Below are 17300 nucleotides of genomic sequence, written 5' to 3'. Positions count from 1 at the left end.
GAGGCCAAGCTCAAGGAGACCATTGACTCAAAAGAGGCTGAGGTCAAGGCGGCCGACGAAAAGGCCTTTGAAGAAGGCCAAGTAGCCATCCGCGATCAATACAGAGAGTAAGTCAATCTGGCTTGCAACCGAGGTTATTATCTCGGCTGGACGGCGACGCTCAACAAGTTGTCTGTCCCCATAGACTCCCCACTCAGAGACATCAACCAGCTCAGTGTGCCCTTTCCCCCCTCTTCAAAGGACTCCGAAAATGAAGCCGATGAGAAGGACGCCGAGGCTGATGATGCCGATAAAGAGGAAGAGGCTGCTGCTGGGACCAAGTCCCCCACTCTGAATGAGCAAGTCCTAGACTTGACTCATGATGAAGAGGACGAGGTCTACAAGAGTGCCTCCCTAAGAAGACAACATCCGAGGTCCACATAGCCGAGAAAAGCCTTGATAAGACACTTCTAGAAATTGACGCCGAGATCCAGGCTGAGAAAACTGCCCTGCTGGCTGCGGAGGTTGAAACAATGCCGATTGCCGGGGCAAGACAGTCTGAGGAAAATGTTAGAAACTCTTGTACTTAGGATATTTTCCATTTTTCTTTGAACTTTTTCTACTTTCATCACTTGTAATCTTTTTGTTTTTTGAACAAAGCTTGCTTTTCTTTAGCCGATATGCCCTCTACTATAATCCAAAACTTCGTTTTTAAATGCAAGTCTTCTTTTTCTCTAAGTGTTAAATGTCTGTTTCCTTATGTTTTATCTGTCTTTGCTTTCTTTGTATACTTTCATACTTAGAATATTTTTGCAATCCCTCAAAGTACACCTAAACTGTGTAATCACTTCGGGTTAGAAGACATCCGACATATACCACCTCAAATCCACTTCATCTCGGGGGCACCATTAGTTGGCCACTTCGGACCAACTTACCTCAAAGTTCACCTTTTATTGTGATCTCGGCCAAACAACACTTAAAAATATTTTATGCTAACATTTTTACAAGTGTTCTTCCTTCACGTGTACTAATTGTCCTTTAGCAAGACCTCAACCTTTCAAAGATAGACTAACCTAGTTAGTGATCTCAGATAACAAGCAATTCGAGTATCCCTTTTCTGGATACCTCGGCTGACTCCAACTTGTAAATTTTTTCAAAAATTTCAACAAGTGTTAAGCCTATTTCTCATTCCTGCCTCCTGCCTCCTGCCTCTTAATGTGAACCTAAGTACCACTTATGTTCACATTAATCGTGCAACTCCAATTTTTACTAAGGTCTGATTCAAACAAAGATTAGCCGAGTTTTACGATCCCGGTTTCTCTATCAATTTAACTAGATCAAACTTGGTTCAATTCTGTCGTAGTGGAAATCCTAAGTTACCCGTCACGTTTCAATCGAAAACATTGCAAACTTAGTTCAACTCTATCATATGGCAAGTATAATTCAACTCTACCATATGATAGGTCTAAGTTATTCGTCATGTTTCAATCGGAAACATCGCAAACTTAGTTCAACTCCATCATATGGCAAGCATAATTCAACTCTACTATATGACAAGTCTAAGTTATTCGTCATGTTTCAATCGGAAATATTGCCATAAGACTACTTCAGTCCTATCGTACAAATATCAACAATAATAAAAACAAAATCAAGCTAGTGTTTTATTAAAACTTCGGCTAATTACATAAATCCCAAAAAACTAATTAAAGAAAAACTTCAAATTCCAAGTGTTCTAAGGTCGTGGTAACTCTTTGCCATCACTGTCTTCTAGCCGATATGCTTCATTATTGGCAATCGAGATGATTCTGTAAGGTCTTTCCCAGTTTGGCCCAAGCTTGCCCTCCTTGGGATCTTTCTTATTGCCGACAACTTTCCTTAGGACAAGGTCCCCAACCTTGAATTCCCTTGGGTTGACTTTCTTGTTGTAAGCCCTAGCTAACTGCTATTGGAATGCGTCTAGCCGAATTGCTGCTCTTTCTCTTTTTTCTTCCAAGAGATCCAGATCTCAGGCCAGGAATGCCTCGTTGGTCCTATTTTCCACTCCCTAGGTTCTGATTCCAGGGATGTCGACTTCTAGCGGGATAACTGCTTCAGTGCCATAAGCCATGGCAAAAAGAGACTCCCCAGTTGATCTCCTCGGCATAATCTGATATGCCCAACGTACATTGGGCAACTCTTCCACCCATTTTCCCTTTGCTATTTCTAGCCTCTTCTTGATCTCATCCAAGATGGTCTTGTTGGATGCTTCTATCTGACCATTACTCTCGGAGAAACTAGGAGTAAAGTAATAATTCTTAATTTTGTTTTTGGCACAAAAGCTCTTGATCAATTTACTATCAAATTGGGTGCTATTATCTGCCACAATGGCTCTCGGAATCCCAAACCTGGTGATTATGTTCTTCCAGATGAAATTCTTTACATCCACATCTCTGATTTTGGCCAAGGGTTCTGTCTCTACCCATTTTGTGAAGTAGTCTGTGGCTACTAACAAGAACTTTCTTTGTTCAGTTGCCTAGGGCAGTTGTCCCACTAGGTCCATGCCCCACTAGGCAAATGACCAAGGACTGGACACTGGGTTTAGATCTACTGTTGGTTGATGTATCAAAGGTGCAAACCTTTGACACTTCTCACATTTCCTTACATAAACTTCAGCATCTTTCTGCATGTATGGCTACCAGTATCCCTGGGATATGGCTCTATGAGCTAGTGATCTGCCCTCAGCATGGCTTCCATATACACTTTCATATATTTCATACAGGAAGTCTTCAACCTGAGAGGGATGCACACATCTCAAAAGGGGCCTAGTGAAGGACCTTCTGTAGAGGTGGCCTTCTACTGTCAGGCTAAACCTGGCCGACTTCAATCTAGTCTTATGCATCTCTTTTCTGTCATCCGGCAACTTGCCATCCCTGAGGAACATTATTATTACATTCATCCAGCTTGGACCCATCTCTACACACATTGCTTTGTACTCTGTGATCAGTGGTCCTACACTTAGGCCTGATAAATAATCAACTATTATTGTCCTTGCCTCCCCTGATTTCATTGCACTAGCCAGGTTAGCCAAGGTATCGGCATGACTATTATCATCTCGGCTAACTTGCTATAGTTAGCAATCCTAGAACAATGCTAGCAGTCTGATAACCTCTTTGACATAGGTTATCATTCGTTCATCCCAGGCTGCATACCCGTCCGTTGCCTGATTTACAATAAACTGGGAGTCACCAAAGACTACCACCTCATTAGCTTTCATGGCTACTACTAGTTTCAATCCCGCAATCAATGCCTCATACTCTACCTCATTGTTTAAGGCTTTGAACTCCAAACGAATAGACTGCTCTATCATTCGCCCATCTGGCGATACTAACACTACTCCTATCCTGGCTCCTTGACAGTTTGAACTTCCATCAACAAACAGGCAGAAGGAATCGCCGATGTAGAGGTCGCAGGGTCTTGCTTTCCCTACCTTCTTCTATTTCGCTGGTGTGGGGTCCTTTGGCCTAGTTGAGTTTCTTCTGGTTCTCTTAGATATCCTAAGTCGCGACTCACTGGAGCCCGAAGTGAGATGGTACCAAGGGTGAACTCAGTCACAAAGTCGGCCAGAACCTGGCCCTTAATTGCTATTTTGGGCCTAAACTCCAAGTCATATTGGTCCAACACTACTGCCCATCTAGCTACTCTACTTGTTAGATCTCCTTGCTGCAACATGAATTTCAAAGGATGCTTAGTCAGCACCACAATCTTGTGGGCTTAGAAGTAGTGGTTCAGTTTTCTTGAAGCCATCACCAAGGCTAGTGTCAATTTCTCCAAGGGCAGATACCTGGTTTCTACACCTGCTAGGGTCTTACTGACATAGTATATAGCATTTTGCTCTCTTTCCTCTTCTCTAATTATCACAGCACTCATTGCGTACTTTGAAACTACCAAGTATAAGAACGGTTTTCCCTGTGTATTGGATTTGACAGAACTGGAGCTATTGTTAAGTACATTTTCAAGTCGACCAGAGCGACTTCGCACTCTTCTGTCCACAAAAAATCTGTGGCTTTCTTTAATAAGCTAAAAAATGGTTTGCATTTATCAGAACTTCGGCTGATAAATTTATTCAAGGCTGCTGACTTCCCAGTCAGAAATTGGACCTGCTTGGCTGATGTTGGCCTCTTCAAGTCAATGATGGCCTTGATTTAATCTGGGCTTGGTTCAATCCCTCTTCTAGTGACCAAGTATCCTAGGAACTTATCAGACCCGACTCCAAATGCATATTTCGATGCATTAAGTCGGAGCAGATATGTTCTTAGGATATCAAAAATTGTCTTCAAGTCGACTAGATGATTTTCAGGTTCTTTGGTCTTAACGACCATATCATCAATGTAAACCTCTACTGTCTTCCCAATCAAATGCTTAAACATCTTGGTCACAAACCTCGGTAGGTTGTTCCTATATTTTTCAACTCGAAAGGCATTACTCTGTAGCAGTATATCCCTTTTGGAGTGATGAATACAGTCTTCTCCTCGTAAGGGAGATACATTGATATTTGGTGGTATCCCCTGTAAGCATCCAGGAAGCTTATCCTCCAATGACCTAAAGTGGCATTTACCAGCTGATCAATTTTAGACAGAGGCAAGTTGTCTTTGGGACAAGCCTTATTTAGGCTGGTGAAGTGCACGCAGACCTTCCATTTCCCATTCTTTTTTTTCACAATTATTGTGTTGGACAGCCAGGTTGGGTAGTTCACCTCCCGAATGGCCTTGGCTTCCAACAACTTGTCCACTTCCTCCTCTATTGCCTCCACATGAATCAATGTCGGCCTTCTTGTGCGTTGGATAACAGGTTTAGCTGACCTGTCTACATTAAGTCTATGGCAAGTGACCTCGAGGTCAATGCTAGGCATCTCGTATGGTATCCAAGTAAACACTTCTATGTTTGCTCGCAAGAAAGCCTCTAACTCTCTTTCCTCCTCCTCGGCTAAGCCTGAGCCGAGAAGGAAAAAGTGCTCTTCATCATCTTCTTTTACCAGAACCTTCTTCAAAGCTTCCACACTATTTTCGGCTAGTTCTTTGCTGACATCATCTAGGACCTCTATGTCCTCATTTTCAATTTCTATTGTCTCTACTTCTTCCACATTACAAGTGGACTTCATTGCTATCATGGAACAATTTTTTGCCTACACTTGATCCCCTCTGAGCTCCTCAATCCCATGTTTAGTTAAGAATTGCAACAACTGGTGCAATATTAAGGGAACAACCCTCATTGCATGCAGCCACGGTCAGCCCAAGGTAACATTGTAAGGAGGGGGGTGTCAATCACCGTGAACTCAATGCTTACCTTCTTCGTGCCTTCCTGTACCCCCAAATCCGTAGCTCCTAGACGCTACGTCAACATTCCATTGAACCCAACCATCGAGCTGTTGGACTGTTCCAGATCATTTAGGTGAAGACCAATTTTCTCGTAATATTTGACATACATGATGTCACAGGAACTGCCTTAATCAACCAGTATACGCCTTACCTAGCACTCCCTAATCTTCAGTGTTATAACCAAGGCATCATTGTGTGGATGCTGCAACATATCCAAGTTTGTCTCAGTAAATGAGACCATTGGTCCCTGGTACTCATTGGTCATAGGCTTCTTTTGCTGGACCTGATACACATGCTGCAAGTGCCTTACTCTTTGAGTCTCCTCACGCACCTTATACTCATTGACCTTCGAATGAATCACATTGATCACCTGAGGTCTATCTGCTTACTGTGGTGGTGGTGGTGGTGGTGGTGGTGGTGCTGCTGCTGCTGCCGATGCTTGGGGCAACTTTGTTTGCTCTTTCCTTGTTCTGGCCTCATCTACTAGGTCTCTCAAGTGACCCTATCTGACTAAACCCTCCAAGTGTGTCTTCAGAGCCCTACATCTCTGTGTCAAGTGTCCATCCTTATTATGGTAAGCGCAATGCTTCCCAAGGCTTCTTTCCATAAACTCGCCAGGGACCTTCTCCAGCGCTCTGTAATACGGTTGGTTTCTGATCCTTTCTAGAACTTTGTAGACCAAGATTCTGAATACAATGGTGACTGCCTGTGCAACCCTCAACCTTGTTTCTTACCTGTTGAAACCAGTGTTACCTTGGCCTTATTTCGGCGAGCCGTTTCTCTTCTCCTACTTTAGTGCCTTTGCTCTGTATGTGTCTTCCTCCGCTCTTTCATATTTCTCAATTCGTGCCATGAGCTTCTCCATACTCTTTGGTAGAGTTTTTGCAAGTGACTTTCAAAGCGTGCATTCATCCTCTAGGCCATTTTGTAAAGATACAATTGCCAGCTCCTAGTTGCATACCGATATTCGGTTGAACACCTCGTAATACCATTTGGCATAAGCCCTGAGGCTTTCACCCTCACTAATGTTTAAAGCCAGCAGGGAGTCTACCCTTAGTGGCTATAACTTATTTGTAACAACTCGGCTAGGCCTTCCCAACTCTTTTCAGTTCCTTTCGGCAACTTGTGGAACCAATCCGATGCAATTTCCCTAAAGGATGTAAGGAACATCTTGCACAGTAGCTGCTCATACTCACTATATAAAGCTATTGAATTCAAATATAAGCCGACATGAAAGAGCGGATCAGACTTACCGTCATAAATTTGGAACCTTGGCATATGAAACCTCTTCGGGGCATCAAACCTATCCAACTCCACTGAGAACGGCGTTCTCAGTTTGATGAAAGATGTAACCTTGGCGTTGAGTCGCTTCCTCTGGAGGTAGTCTCTCAGATCCTCCTTCGTTCAATCGGGAGCTCGGCTATCAACAGATTTCAGCCTCTTTGGTGCATTGCTCTTGGCGTCATGGTGTGTCCTCTTGGATTTTTCTTCATTCACTGTATCAAAGCAAAGTCCCTTCCGCTAGGCATGCCGATGTTCTTTGACATAGTTTCTCTTGGTATGAGGCTTCCTCTACGACTCATCTCTCACTGACTCTACTCGCCCGCCATCTTGTGAAGGCCGATGTGAACGTTCCTTCTCCTTGTTATGCTGAGGAAGTGCTGGGATTGCTTTATGCCTTCTTTTCTAGGCGTCGATCTTGGCCGCTAGTATCGGTGTGTCCTGTAACAAGTACGGTGGTTGCATTACGTTGTTCTGCATCGTGAAGTTGGCAACTGATTGTAGGTCTGCCAACTTGTTTGTCATCCTTTTCATCTCGATGCCCCTCCTCAGGTATCTATCCTTCCATATTTGGAGGTCACTTTCGTTGTAACACTCATCTCGACCTGCTTTCTTTTAGGCGTCTCCCTCTTTGCCGACGTCCTTCTCCCCAAGATTCTGATCTCATGCTCCTTCATTACGATTTTCTTCCTCGATGTTGGGATCGGCATGTTTACTACTCCCACCTGGGACATAGTCCTTGATCTTTTCTCCATGCCCGTTGTTGGCCATCTATTCTCCTTAAGCTCCCACAGACAGCGCCAAATTGTGAGTGTTGCTTTTGACCACACAACCAACAAGGGAACTTAGCTGGAGAGCACTAGCAGAATAGATTAAGCCCAACAACCCGCACAAGAATATGAGAATCCGGCGGTGGTTCGCCCACCCGGGGGTGCTCCGACGATCAAATCAGTAATCAATATCTCTCAAAAATAGCAAATTGTGTTTAAACTCACAAGAAAGAACTTACCTCAGACCCACGAGGGTGCTACACTTTTATAACCAGCAGTGACCTGATCCCCCTAGAAGCCTCACTTCAAAGGACTTAGGCTCCGTGCTCATCTTGGACCTTCATCTAGATAGAGATATACTTTTATTGAGCCTTATCTTTATCCAGACTGAGCTCCTCCCCTATTATAGGACTTTTGTCCCTTATCTGCTTATCTCGGATTTCAGTATCTCCGCAGATAACCTCGGCCTAGCCAAGATCATCTCAGCGCATGACCAAGCCACGTGGCACCTCGACTAACACTTCAGCGCCACCTTAGCCACGTGATGTCATTCACAAAATGTGTCCCCACACTACCAAAAGAAAAATAGTATAATTTTAATTTTTTGAGTTATAATTAATATAAAAAGAAAAAATATAATCATAATCATAATTAAATATAATTAAAGAAAACAAATAGTATAATTAGGAACACATATGATATATTCTTTTTAAATATATGTATATTAGAATTTCTCGTATGTTAATAGTAAGGCAGCCTGACCCGGCCCGATGGAAAAATAAAACTTAAGTCCACCCCTAAATTAAGCTCAACGGGATTTTCGATTTGGTAGCCAAAATGTTTAAGTCTTGAATCTTGATCAATGAACTTAATCCAATCAAACTCACAAGTTTTTTTTTTTTTTTTTTTTTTGTTATAGGAAAATCCTCACATCATCCCACAGGTCTAAGGCAGCACCCGTGTCGAGATCACCAAGGTATCATATTATTTGGTCTAGACCAAAGACTATAATCGGAGAGCTTGCACCGACCCCTCAACATGAGTTTCGCTTAAGTTAGGACTTGCTTAGTGGGAAGAATCAAACCCACGCCAAGTGCTATATTGGTAGCAACTTGAGTCCCCCTCCTAACCAACTGTGTTGCGCCTAAGGGGTAAACTCACAAGTTAGGGCAACAAAATAATCCATCTCCATCCCATATTGGAGGCGGGACAAATCGAGGGGTGACAATACGAGGCAAATCAATGAGAGACAGTGGCAAGAACGGGGTGAAAGATGAATTAATTTTATAAGTAGAAAAATGAGAATACTAATAAAAATTATAGATATATAATATATAGTACGGATAATAATTTATACTTAATAAGAATTATAAGATATAAGATAAAAAATAAATGAGTAAAAATTAATATGTATAATATTTTAGTATTTTAATTTTATTATGATAAAAAAATTAAATTATATATTATATACATATAAATATATTTGATAAATATAATCAAGGAAAAAAAAATGGCAAAATCTATCCCTGAAGCATGAAAAACCTGGGCAAGGCCGGGTGAGGGAAGCGGGGGTGGGGTAAGAAAAAATGACAATCCCCACTCATGACTCATGAGCCAACGGGTTGAGCTCGCAAGCCAACCCATACAATTAGCCTTTAATAATGTTGTATATGTATAAAATATATTTTGAGAATTTTGTTAACATGTTTGCTTAGCGTAGATGTTAACAAGTTTAAAACAATAATATAATATGCATGAAAAGAGTAATAAAAAATATATAAATTTTTAAAACATCAAACTCATATAAAAATTATATATGTTTCAACTTTTGATAGTAAAAGAGATCCAATATATATTTTTCTTATTAGTTAATGTCCCTCAATAATATTATTAAAAAAATTTCAGCTCATCACAGACAAATTTGAAATTTGTCTATAACAAATTTCTCACTGATGTGCTGAAATTTCTCTATAAAAATGTTGAGAGATTCCAATTAATATGAAAATATTACATATCTTTTACCTTATAAAATCTTAATATCAACGTAACAAAATGTCTAAAATTTTGTAATTTATGTGACAAAAGTATGTGGTTTGATTATGACATTCTTTATTTGGCTAATTTGTGATAAGATTATGCATTTGGTGATCGATGTTAAAAAAATTTGTAATAAAATTACGCTAATTTGTAATAGGGTGGATATAGTATCCACCCCCAATAGATTTCCCTTTTTGTTTACACTTTTTCTTCCAATAAAACAAATTTAAACAATTATCTATGCCATGCAAACTTACCTGAGCTGATTGTATTTGAACAAACTCAATTCTGATAATATAAAATAAAATATTGAAAGATCATCAATAAAGTAAGGTTGAGTATAGATAGAAATAGATCAAAACTATTGTAAGATTAACATAAAGTATGAAATTGCATTATTAAATTAATTGAATTTAAAATTAATAATTTGTGCACGAAATCCGAAAAAAACCCGAACTGCTATGCGAGTCTATAGCAGGCCAAAAAAAATCCACCTGAAAAGGTTGGATAGACAATTTTATTAATTTTTTGGCAGCGAACCATGAAAGATCTCATAAATTCAGAGTATAACAAACTGCAAAAAGGAAAGCTGTATTCCTATTTGTTTGAAAGAGAGTCAAGTCACAGATTCTGTTGAACCATTCCCAAAGGATACAGTTGACCTCTTAATCGAAATCTTGATCCAAACACTGGCTCTCTCTCATCACCGTCGCTGCCCACTTTGCTCGCATCCAAAATCTTGATCCAAACACCGTCTCTGGCCTGTCATTGTAAGGGGAGAAATAGATGAGGACTCGTTTATGGTGCCTCACGTACCTGGTAAGGTCATACGTTACAATCTCGATGATAAAACTTTTACGAAGATATGTGATGTTGATTATGAGAGCGCGATCGAGGGTTCTTTAAGATACTCCTGTGATGATGCTTTTCAGGCCCCGTTTGGGGACTTACCTTTTTAGCCAAAAAGTCAAAAAGTTATCATTTTAGTCAAAAAGCCAACAACTCATACCAAAAAGTCAAAGATTCTCTTTTCTCTCTACTTTTTGCACATCTTTTCGTAATTAGCCAAAAAGTCATCCCAAACATATAAGTTTTTTTTACCTACCTTTTTAGCCAAATAGCTAAAAAGTTACTAAATTAACCTGTTCCCAAACGAGGCCTGAGTCACTCTCTTGTGTTTGACAATAGTTGTTGCTTAAAAGCATTTCATTCATTTCTGTTCTTCTCATTCTTCTTCTTGTAGTTTAAGGTTTTGAATCTTACAACATTTTTGTTTACAACATTTATCTCATTGGGGGATGGTATTAGGCTCAAATTCTGGAAAGATGCGTAGGCCACAGATGAACCACTCTCAATCCTCTATCCTAGGCTATTCAACTTGGCTCTCTCAAAAGATTCAAACATCAATCAATTCTTGATATATGGATTGCCCGCCATTACATTTGTACTGGCCTCGGATTACAGAAGAGGGCTAAGAGCTTGGGAGGAGGAGCTTCATCATGAGATGATCACCCGTATCACTCATTCAGCAATTCTCAGGAAATGGTTGCAACTTGCAAGGATTCCATTGTACGGGCACCCTCAGATTCTGGTGAGTTCTCCATTTGAATCTTCTCTGAATCTACCATCAAGCCCAGCCCTGGCCATAGGCCCACAAGGGCATGGCTTAGAGCTCCTCAAAATAGGCCCAAAATAAGGCCCCTCCTATTATGAGTTGGTATAATATATTATATATGTTTTAAGTCTAAAAAAAATTTAAAAAAAAGGCTCAAACTAACTTAATTTTTTTGACCCATTAAAAAGCCAATAGTTAAGGCCCAGCCCAACAGTTTAAAAGGCCCATTTTTTTCTAATTCCTAACTCTATCTTCTCTTAATCCAACATTCCTTACATTTGTTTGATAGCACACACCAATAGCCCAAGCCAACAAAGCAAAGCAACGAAGCAGCAACAAGCACAGGTAAATTTTTTTTTTTTTTCTTCTATTTCATTAATTAAATATTTATTTTATCTTTTACACAAGTAATTGCTATTATAATATTGATATTTACATCATCAAGAAGAATTTATTTAAGTTTAATAGTTCACATCACATAATTTAAAATTTGTGTTTTGTTAAGTGGTGGTGCTCTTGTTTTGAATTTTGATCTAAAAAAATATTTTGATCTCAGCACAGCAAGCACAGGTAAATATATATTTTTTTCTATTCAATTAATTAAATATTTGTCTCGTCTTTTGCACAATTAATTGTTATTATAATATTGGTATTTACATCATCAATAAGAATTTGTTTAAATTTAATAGTTCACATCACATAATTCAAAAGTTTTGTGTTTTGTTAAGTGGTGGTGCTCTTGTTTTGAATTTTGATCTAAAAAAATATTTTGATCTCAGCTCATCACGACTCTTAAAAGAAATTATCCGTCTGGATTGGCAAAAAGGAAAAAGTGAAGGGCCCAAAAATTTGTAAAGGATAGTTGTTTTGTGATTTTAATACAAATCTTTTGTTCTTTACCTTAATTTTTTTTTTTTTTCATTCAATAAAAAAAATATGTGAAGGGCCCAGAAATTTAGTAATTGATTATCAACTTTAGACCCCGAAAATCTCAGGACCGAGCCTGTCTACCATCCTTTCCTACAATGAGAATGTGGAAATCTGTTGCTCCTCCCAGAATTAAAGCATTTGGATGGTTGAGCTGGTGGAACCGTATTGCCACATCTGATCTTCTTTTCTCTAGAAACATTATCCCTGATTCTTACGCATGTGCATTCTGCGAACTAGCTGCTGAAACTACAAATCATCTTTTTCTCCAATGTCCATACTCAGGGATGGTTTGGTCTAACATTCTGAATTGGTAGGGATTGACTTGGATCTCCCCTGGTTCGGTTCCTGATTTTTAATTTGGCGGTACGGATTTAAGCCGAATCATCTAGGCAGAATTATCTGGGATGCTCTTCCATTAGCAGTTCTTCGGTCACTTTGGCTTGCATGTAACCAAAAGGTATTCAATCATAAAGCTCCTGTTTGGCTGGAGCTCGTGGAACTTATAAAGATTCAAGCTGCAATTTGGGTGAAGCAAGATTCTAACACCCCAGATTATACAATTGTTGATTTTATCTATTTGTCAAGGCTTGAAATCTGTTCGAGTTCATCCCCCAAACCGTGCTCAACTGAATTGATCTCTTCTTTTTTCTTGTGTTAAATCTGTGTTTGTATCAGTTGGGCTCTCGTCAACTTTTTGATTTTCGTCGATCTCGGTATGCACAGGATTGGGCTCCAAAATATATGTCAACCTAGTTGGGATATATTTTTTAGCTATAATGCAATTCTTACTGGAACTTCTTGTAACCCCTTCCTTTTTCAATAAAATTTTCTTTGCTTGATCAAAAAAAACAAAAAAAAAAAATCATGTACCTTTGACTTTGAATGAGATAAATAAAGTCCTATGAGATAAATATTCCACTTCCCATTGAGAATAGCAAATTGATAACATAATTTTAATTATTTCATCTATAACCAAAATATTGTAGGTAAGTTATACGAATAGACATTTTTTATAAGCAAAAAAATTAAGGGAAAATTGGTCTAGGGTCCTTCCTCCACTTTTCGTAATGGAAGAGATCCACAAAATTATTTTTTGATGTCTAAGGTCCCTAAACATATATCAGATAAATTTGTCTCTCTTCCTCGCATACCAGAAACCCCTCTCTCATTCTCACCCAAAAATGGCGTCAGACATTCTCGTGGAAAGATTAATCGTTGCCATTACAAAACAAAATCAAAATATACACACACACACACACAGAGAGAGAGAGAGAGAGGGGGGGTTTTGTAGCAGTTTTTGTGGTTGATTATGAAAAGGAACACAAGAGGAGGCGGAGCTATATATATATATATATATATGTATGTGGCAGAGGCGCAAAGCTTAGATCCTGTGCAGAGGCGCAAAGCTATGGATCTAGATCCTTCAACGAAGTTATGGATCTAGATCTTAGCAGAGGCGCAAAGCTTCAGTGATGGAGTTGGAAGACAAGAGGTAAGAAGCTTCACTGTGCAAAGGTAGAAAAAAGTGATGAAAACAGGAGAGATGAAAAAAAAAAAATATATATATATATATATATATATATATAAATATATCTCCAAACCACAAGTTTATCTATCTATGTTTATTTTCTCTCTGTGTTTTGGGAAAATTGGTTCTTTGGCTGTAAGTTCGGTTTGTAAAATTGTTCCGACACTCTCGATATATCCCCAGAGAAATTCTCTGGGTTTGAACTAAAATTTCTCTGGATTTAACTAAATATATATGTTGTCCAGGAGTACTTGATAATATGTAATCGTGAAAGGTCCAATTTTTAGCTCTGTATGTAATTGCATTTGTTTTAAATTATTTTGATTTTCTTTCTGGATTTTGAACTCTACTGTACTTGTGTGATGCATCATTGTAGTGAAAATGCAACATGAAATTGTTTTGCATCTGTTTTGTACTAGCCTTAATAATGTAATAAGTTTTGTGCTGATGCAAAGAGGTTGATTGGTAGGAGGTTCACTCCAGAGAAATTTGAAAATTTCTCTGACTTCGTAGGCCTTCTCACAAAATTGACACTCCAGAGAAATTTGAAAATTTCTCTGACTTCACAGGCCTTCTCACAAAATTACCACTCCAGAGAAATTTGAAAATTTCTCTACAACCTTCTTCACTTGTGCATGTGTTAAGCACTAGACCAATCGACCTGCCAAAACCTGGGGCATAGACATATATGAATGAGAAAGTATGCAAACGGGACACCAACAAAATTGCAGCATAGATACAAGGGTGGGTGTGGGTTCTACACCACTTTGTTCTGTGAATTTTTACTGTATCCGTAGCAAAAATTGTTGAGAGATTATCCTTAATTATGTTGAGAATAAGAGTGTAATCCAGAAGATCATTACATTTTTTAGAAATCTATTATCAATAATTCTGTATCATGGAATCCACCTACTAAACTCCAACACTAGCATGTGTTGAATTATGTAATGTCAGAGCATTTATTCTATGTTGGTCTGGCATTGCTTGAAAAATGTTGCTCTTCAAAAAAAATTCTTTTTAATTAAAAAAATTCAGATATTTGTAACCCAAAGCTGTAGAAGATGCAAAAAACAGAGTAAAGAGTCATAAAAGACCAAAATGCAAGTATGAATCATCTGAACAATAATCTAGAAGAAAGACATTGAGATTGTGTCAGTTGAAATACAAAACTAAAAGATCTATTGGAACTGTAGCTGTAACTACATTTGTGTACAAACATCTCAAGTTTTTTATCGTTAACATTACAAGAAATTGGAATCATTTGATTGCCATTAACCAGAGGTATTTTCCAGTCTCTGACAAGCCAGAGAAATACTCAGATTTTTTCAGAATTTCTCTGGTGCTGGTAAGTTGTCATTGTTATCCCATTCTAATGTTGCTTACATATTACAATGTGGAATTTTTCCAGTTGAATTTAGTTGAACAATGTTGCTTACCTAATGAATCATAATGATTTGGATGTGAATGAGAAGAAAAGTAGAGAAACTCATCCAGAGAAATTTGGTCCAGAGAAATTTCTCTGGGCCAGAATTTCTCTGACCAATTTTCTCTGCACTGAAATTTCTCTGGACTGAAATTTCTTTGGGCCAAATTTCTCTGGACCAATTTTCTCTGGACTAAAATTTCTCTGGGCTGAAATTTCTCTGGATCAAGGCTGAGGGACCTTAGACATTATGAAAATATTGTTGAGGGACCTTAGACATTATGAAAATATTTGGTGTCCTTTATGCTATAAAATCATAATACCAGGGACCTTAAAAAAAACCCCCAAAAATTAAAAAGTATCATTAAATTCATATATAAAATTCTCAGTCAATATCAAAATAAAAGTACAAAAAAAAAATGATGATATAAATACTTTTATGTGTTGTACAACGTTTTGTAGTTAACTACAAAAAAATGTGATTTTTAGTGACATTAATTTAGTGTCATTTTCTAAAAAATGTCATGAAAATATCATCTAATGGCAAGTTTTGCTTTAGTGGCATTAACCTAGTGCCATCTTTTCATGAAGTACCATAAAAAATATTATGTAGTGGCATGTTTTAAAAAATGCCATGGAACCATTTACTTGTAATGGCATTTGATTAGATTTCATTAGATTATTTTAAATCTAATATATACATCAATTTTTAGAGATTCCACTAGATTATTCTAAATCTAATATGTACATCAATTTTAAGAAAAAGTTATTCATTTATATACATTTTTTTTTAGAAATCTATTTAGTTCCAATCGAAACTTCTACTTTCACACTAAGGCACCATTAGAGGTAATCTCTCTCCCCTCTCTTCTTATATATTTTTTTATGGAAAGAAACTTAAAATATATATATATATATATATATACAAATTTTTTCATTGTTTGGGTATCTTTCAATTAGCCTTTGCATGTTTGATAAAATGCCTCAAAGAGGTGTGACTATTTTTTTATTTTATTTTTTTATTTGATATGTGTGTTGTAACTTCCTAATTTTACTTATTGTTCTATACTTTTTTCATTTGTAAAATCTCAGGGAGCAGACAATGAAATTGTTAGAGGATAAACTATGCAACAAAGTACAATTGAAGAAATAGAAGCACAAATAGGCGTTATCTTTACATGTCAAGGATATATATGGAGAAGTATAGAGTTCTTTCAAGACTGTTGGAGCAAAACTTGAAGTCGGTGAAAAGAAATCAACATTTGTTTTTAATCCAAATGGTATTGACATACTTATAATTGTTTAAGATAGGTAAGGCTGTTGAGTTGTAATTTTTTATTTGAAATATTTTTAGTTAGATTACAAATGGTTGTTTTTATTGTATTTTGTTAATTTCATGGATTTTGTATTTACCTTATATAAATGAAATTTTATTTATTTATAAAGGAAAATGTTTAGTAGAATTAATGTTGTAAGCTTTTATTTATTTATATTTTTAGTGGCAACCAACTAATAAGTCAAGGTAACATTTTTAAGTGACACTAGTAAGAAATCTAGTGTCATTTAAAAAATGTTACAAGATATGTTTTAAGTGTCACTAATGGTGTCTAAAATGGCACTCAAAGTGTTGGTATTGTGGCACATATGAGTGTCGCTAACCTAGAGTGGCATGTGTATCAATGGTGCTTATTAAAAATGTTATACTAATTTCCATTATTCTGTCATTTTAATTTTTATTATTCTTTAAACTTTTTCTTTCAAGAAAAGAAGCCTAAATTATACTAATTTCTCTTGAGATTGGGAAAAAATACAATAATTTCACAAGTTTGGCACAAATATATTGAATTCCTTTAAAATTTTAATTTACTTAATAGCTGCTTTTCAATAGAAATTTCTTAGTCATATAGATGGAAAAATGATATTGTCATATCTTTTACACTCAAATATATATTATATCTTGTTTATATTTGTGCTCTATATTATCTGTATTAGTTTTGATTATTTTTGTTTATTATAAAGAAGGTCAGTATAATTATGTTAAAATTGTAAAACTTATTGTATTTTCTCTAAATTTCATAAAAAGTTCGTGTAATTTACCCATAAAAGAAAAAGGAAAATTCTATTTGCATACTATACAAACTTTCAGTATACACCACAAATGGTGTTCGAATATAAACTTCCGAAGTCGAATGTTCGGATTTAATGTTATGAACATAAATAAATTTTTCAAATATACATTCCATTCAATTGTTTATATCCGAGCAACTGTTTTATGTTCATAAATTTATATCTAAATATTTAATTTTTATTCGAAAATTTATATCCAAACACTATTTGTGGTGTATATTGAGATTACCCAAAACAAAAAGAACGGCGTTTATTT

The 17300-nt window shown here is 37.2% G+C and overlaps 1 protein-coding gene across 1 annotated transcript; it reads right to left on the bottom strand.

Annotated features, from left to right (window-relative positions):
- Positions 1 to 3097: 3097 nt before the first annotated feature.
- LOC145797707 (uncharacterized) lies at positions 3098 to 3885 on the bottom strand. The gene is made up of 3 exons (XM_082885117.1): positions 3766 to 3885; positions 3446 to 3678; positions 3098 to 3359 (listed from the first exon to the last, which is right to left on the bottom strand). The coding sequence occupies exons 1-3, from the start codon at positions 3883 to 3885 to the stop codon at positions 3098 to 3100; spliced, it is 615 nt and encodes a 204-aa protein (XP_082741243.1).
- Positions 3886 to 17300: the final 13415 nt, after the last annotated feature.

Source organism: Camellia sinensis, chromosome 8 (genome assembly GCF_055761805.1).
Source record: "Camellia sinensis isolate YWXY chromosome 8, ASM5576180v1, whole genome shotgun sequence".
Lineage (NCBI taxonomy): Eukaryota > Viridiplantae > Streptophyta > Magnoliopsida > Ericales > Theaceae > Camellia > Camellia sinensis.
The sequence above is the reverse complement of the archived record's forward strand: the minus strand, read 5'-3'. Positions and strand labels throughout refer to the sequence as shown.

Bases quoted from the DNA above. Each gene is read 5' to 3' on its own strand.
- LOC145797707 (XM_082885117.1), bottom strand. From the start codon at position 3,885: ATGAGTGCTGTGATAATTAGAGAAGAGGAAAGAGAGCAAAATGCTATA. The intron at 3,679-3,765 runs GTGATGGCTTCA...TTCATGTTGCAG, and splicing joins AGAAATTGACACTAGCCTTG to CAAGGAGATCTAACAAGTAG. The intron at 3,360-3,445 runs GTAGGGAAAGCA...TCAAGGAGCCAG, and splicing joins CACCAGCGAAATAGAAGAAG to GATAGGAGTAGTGTTAGTAT.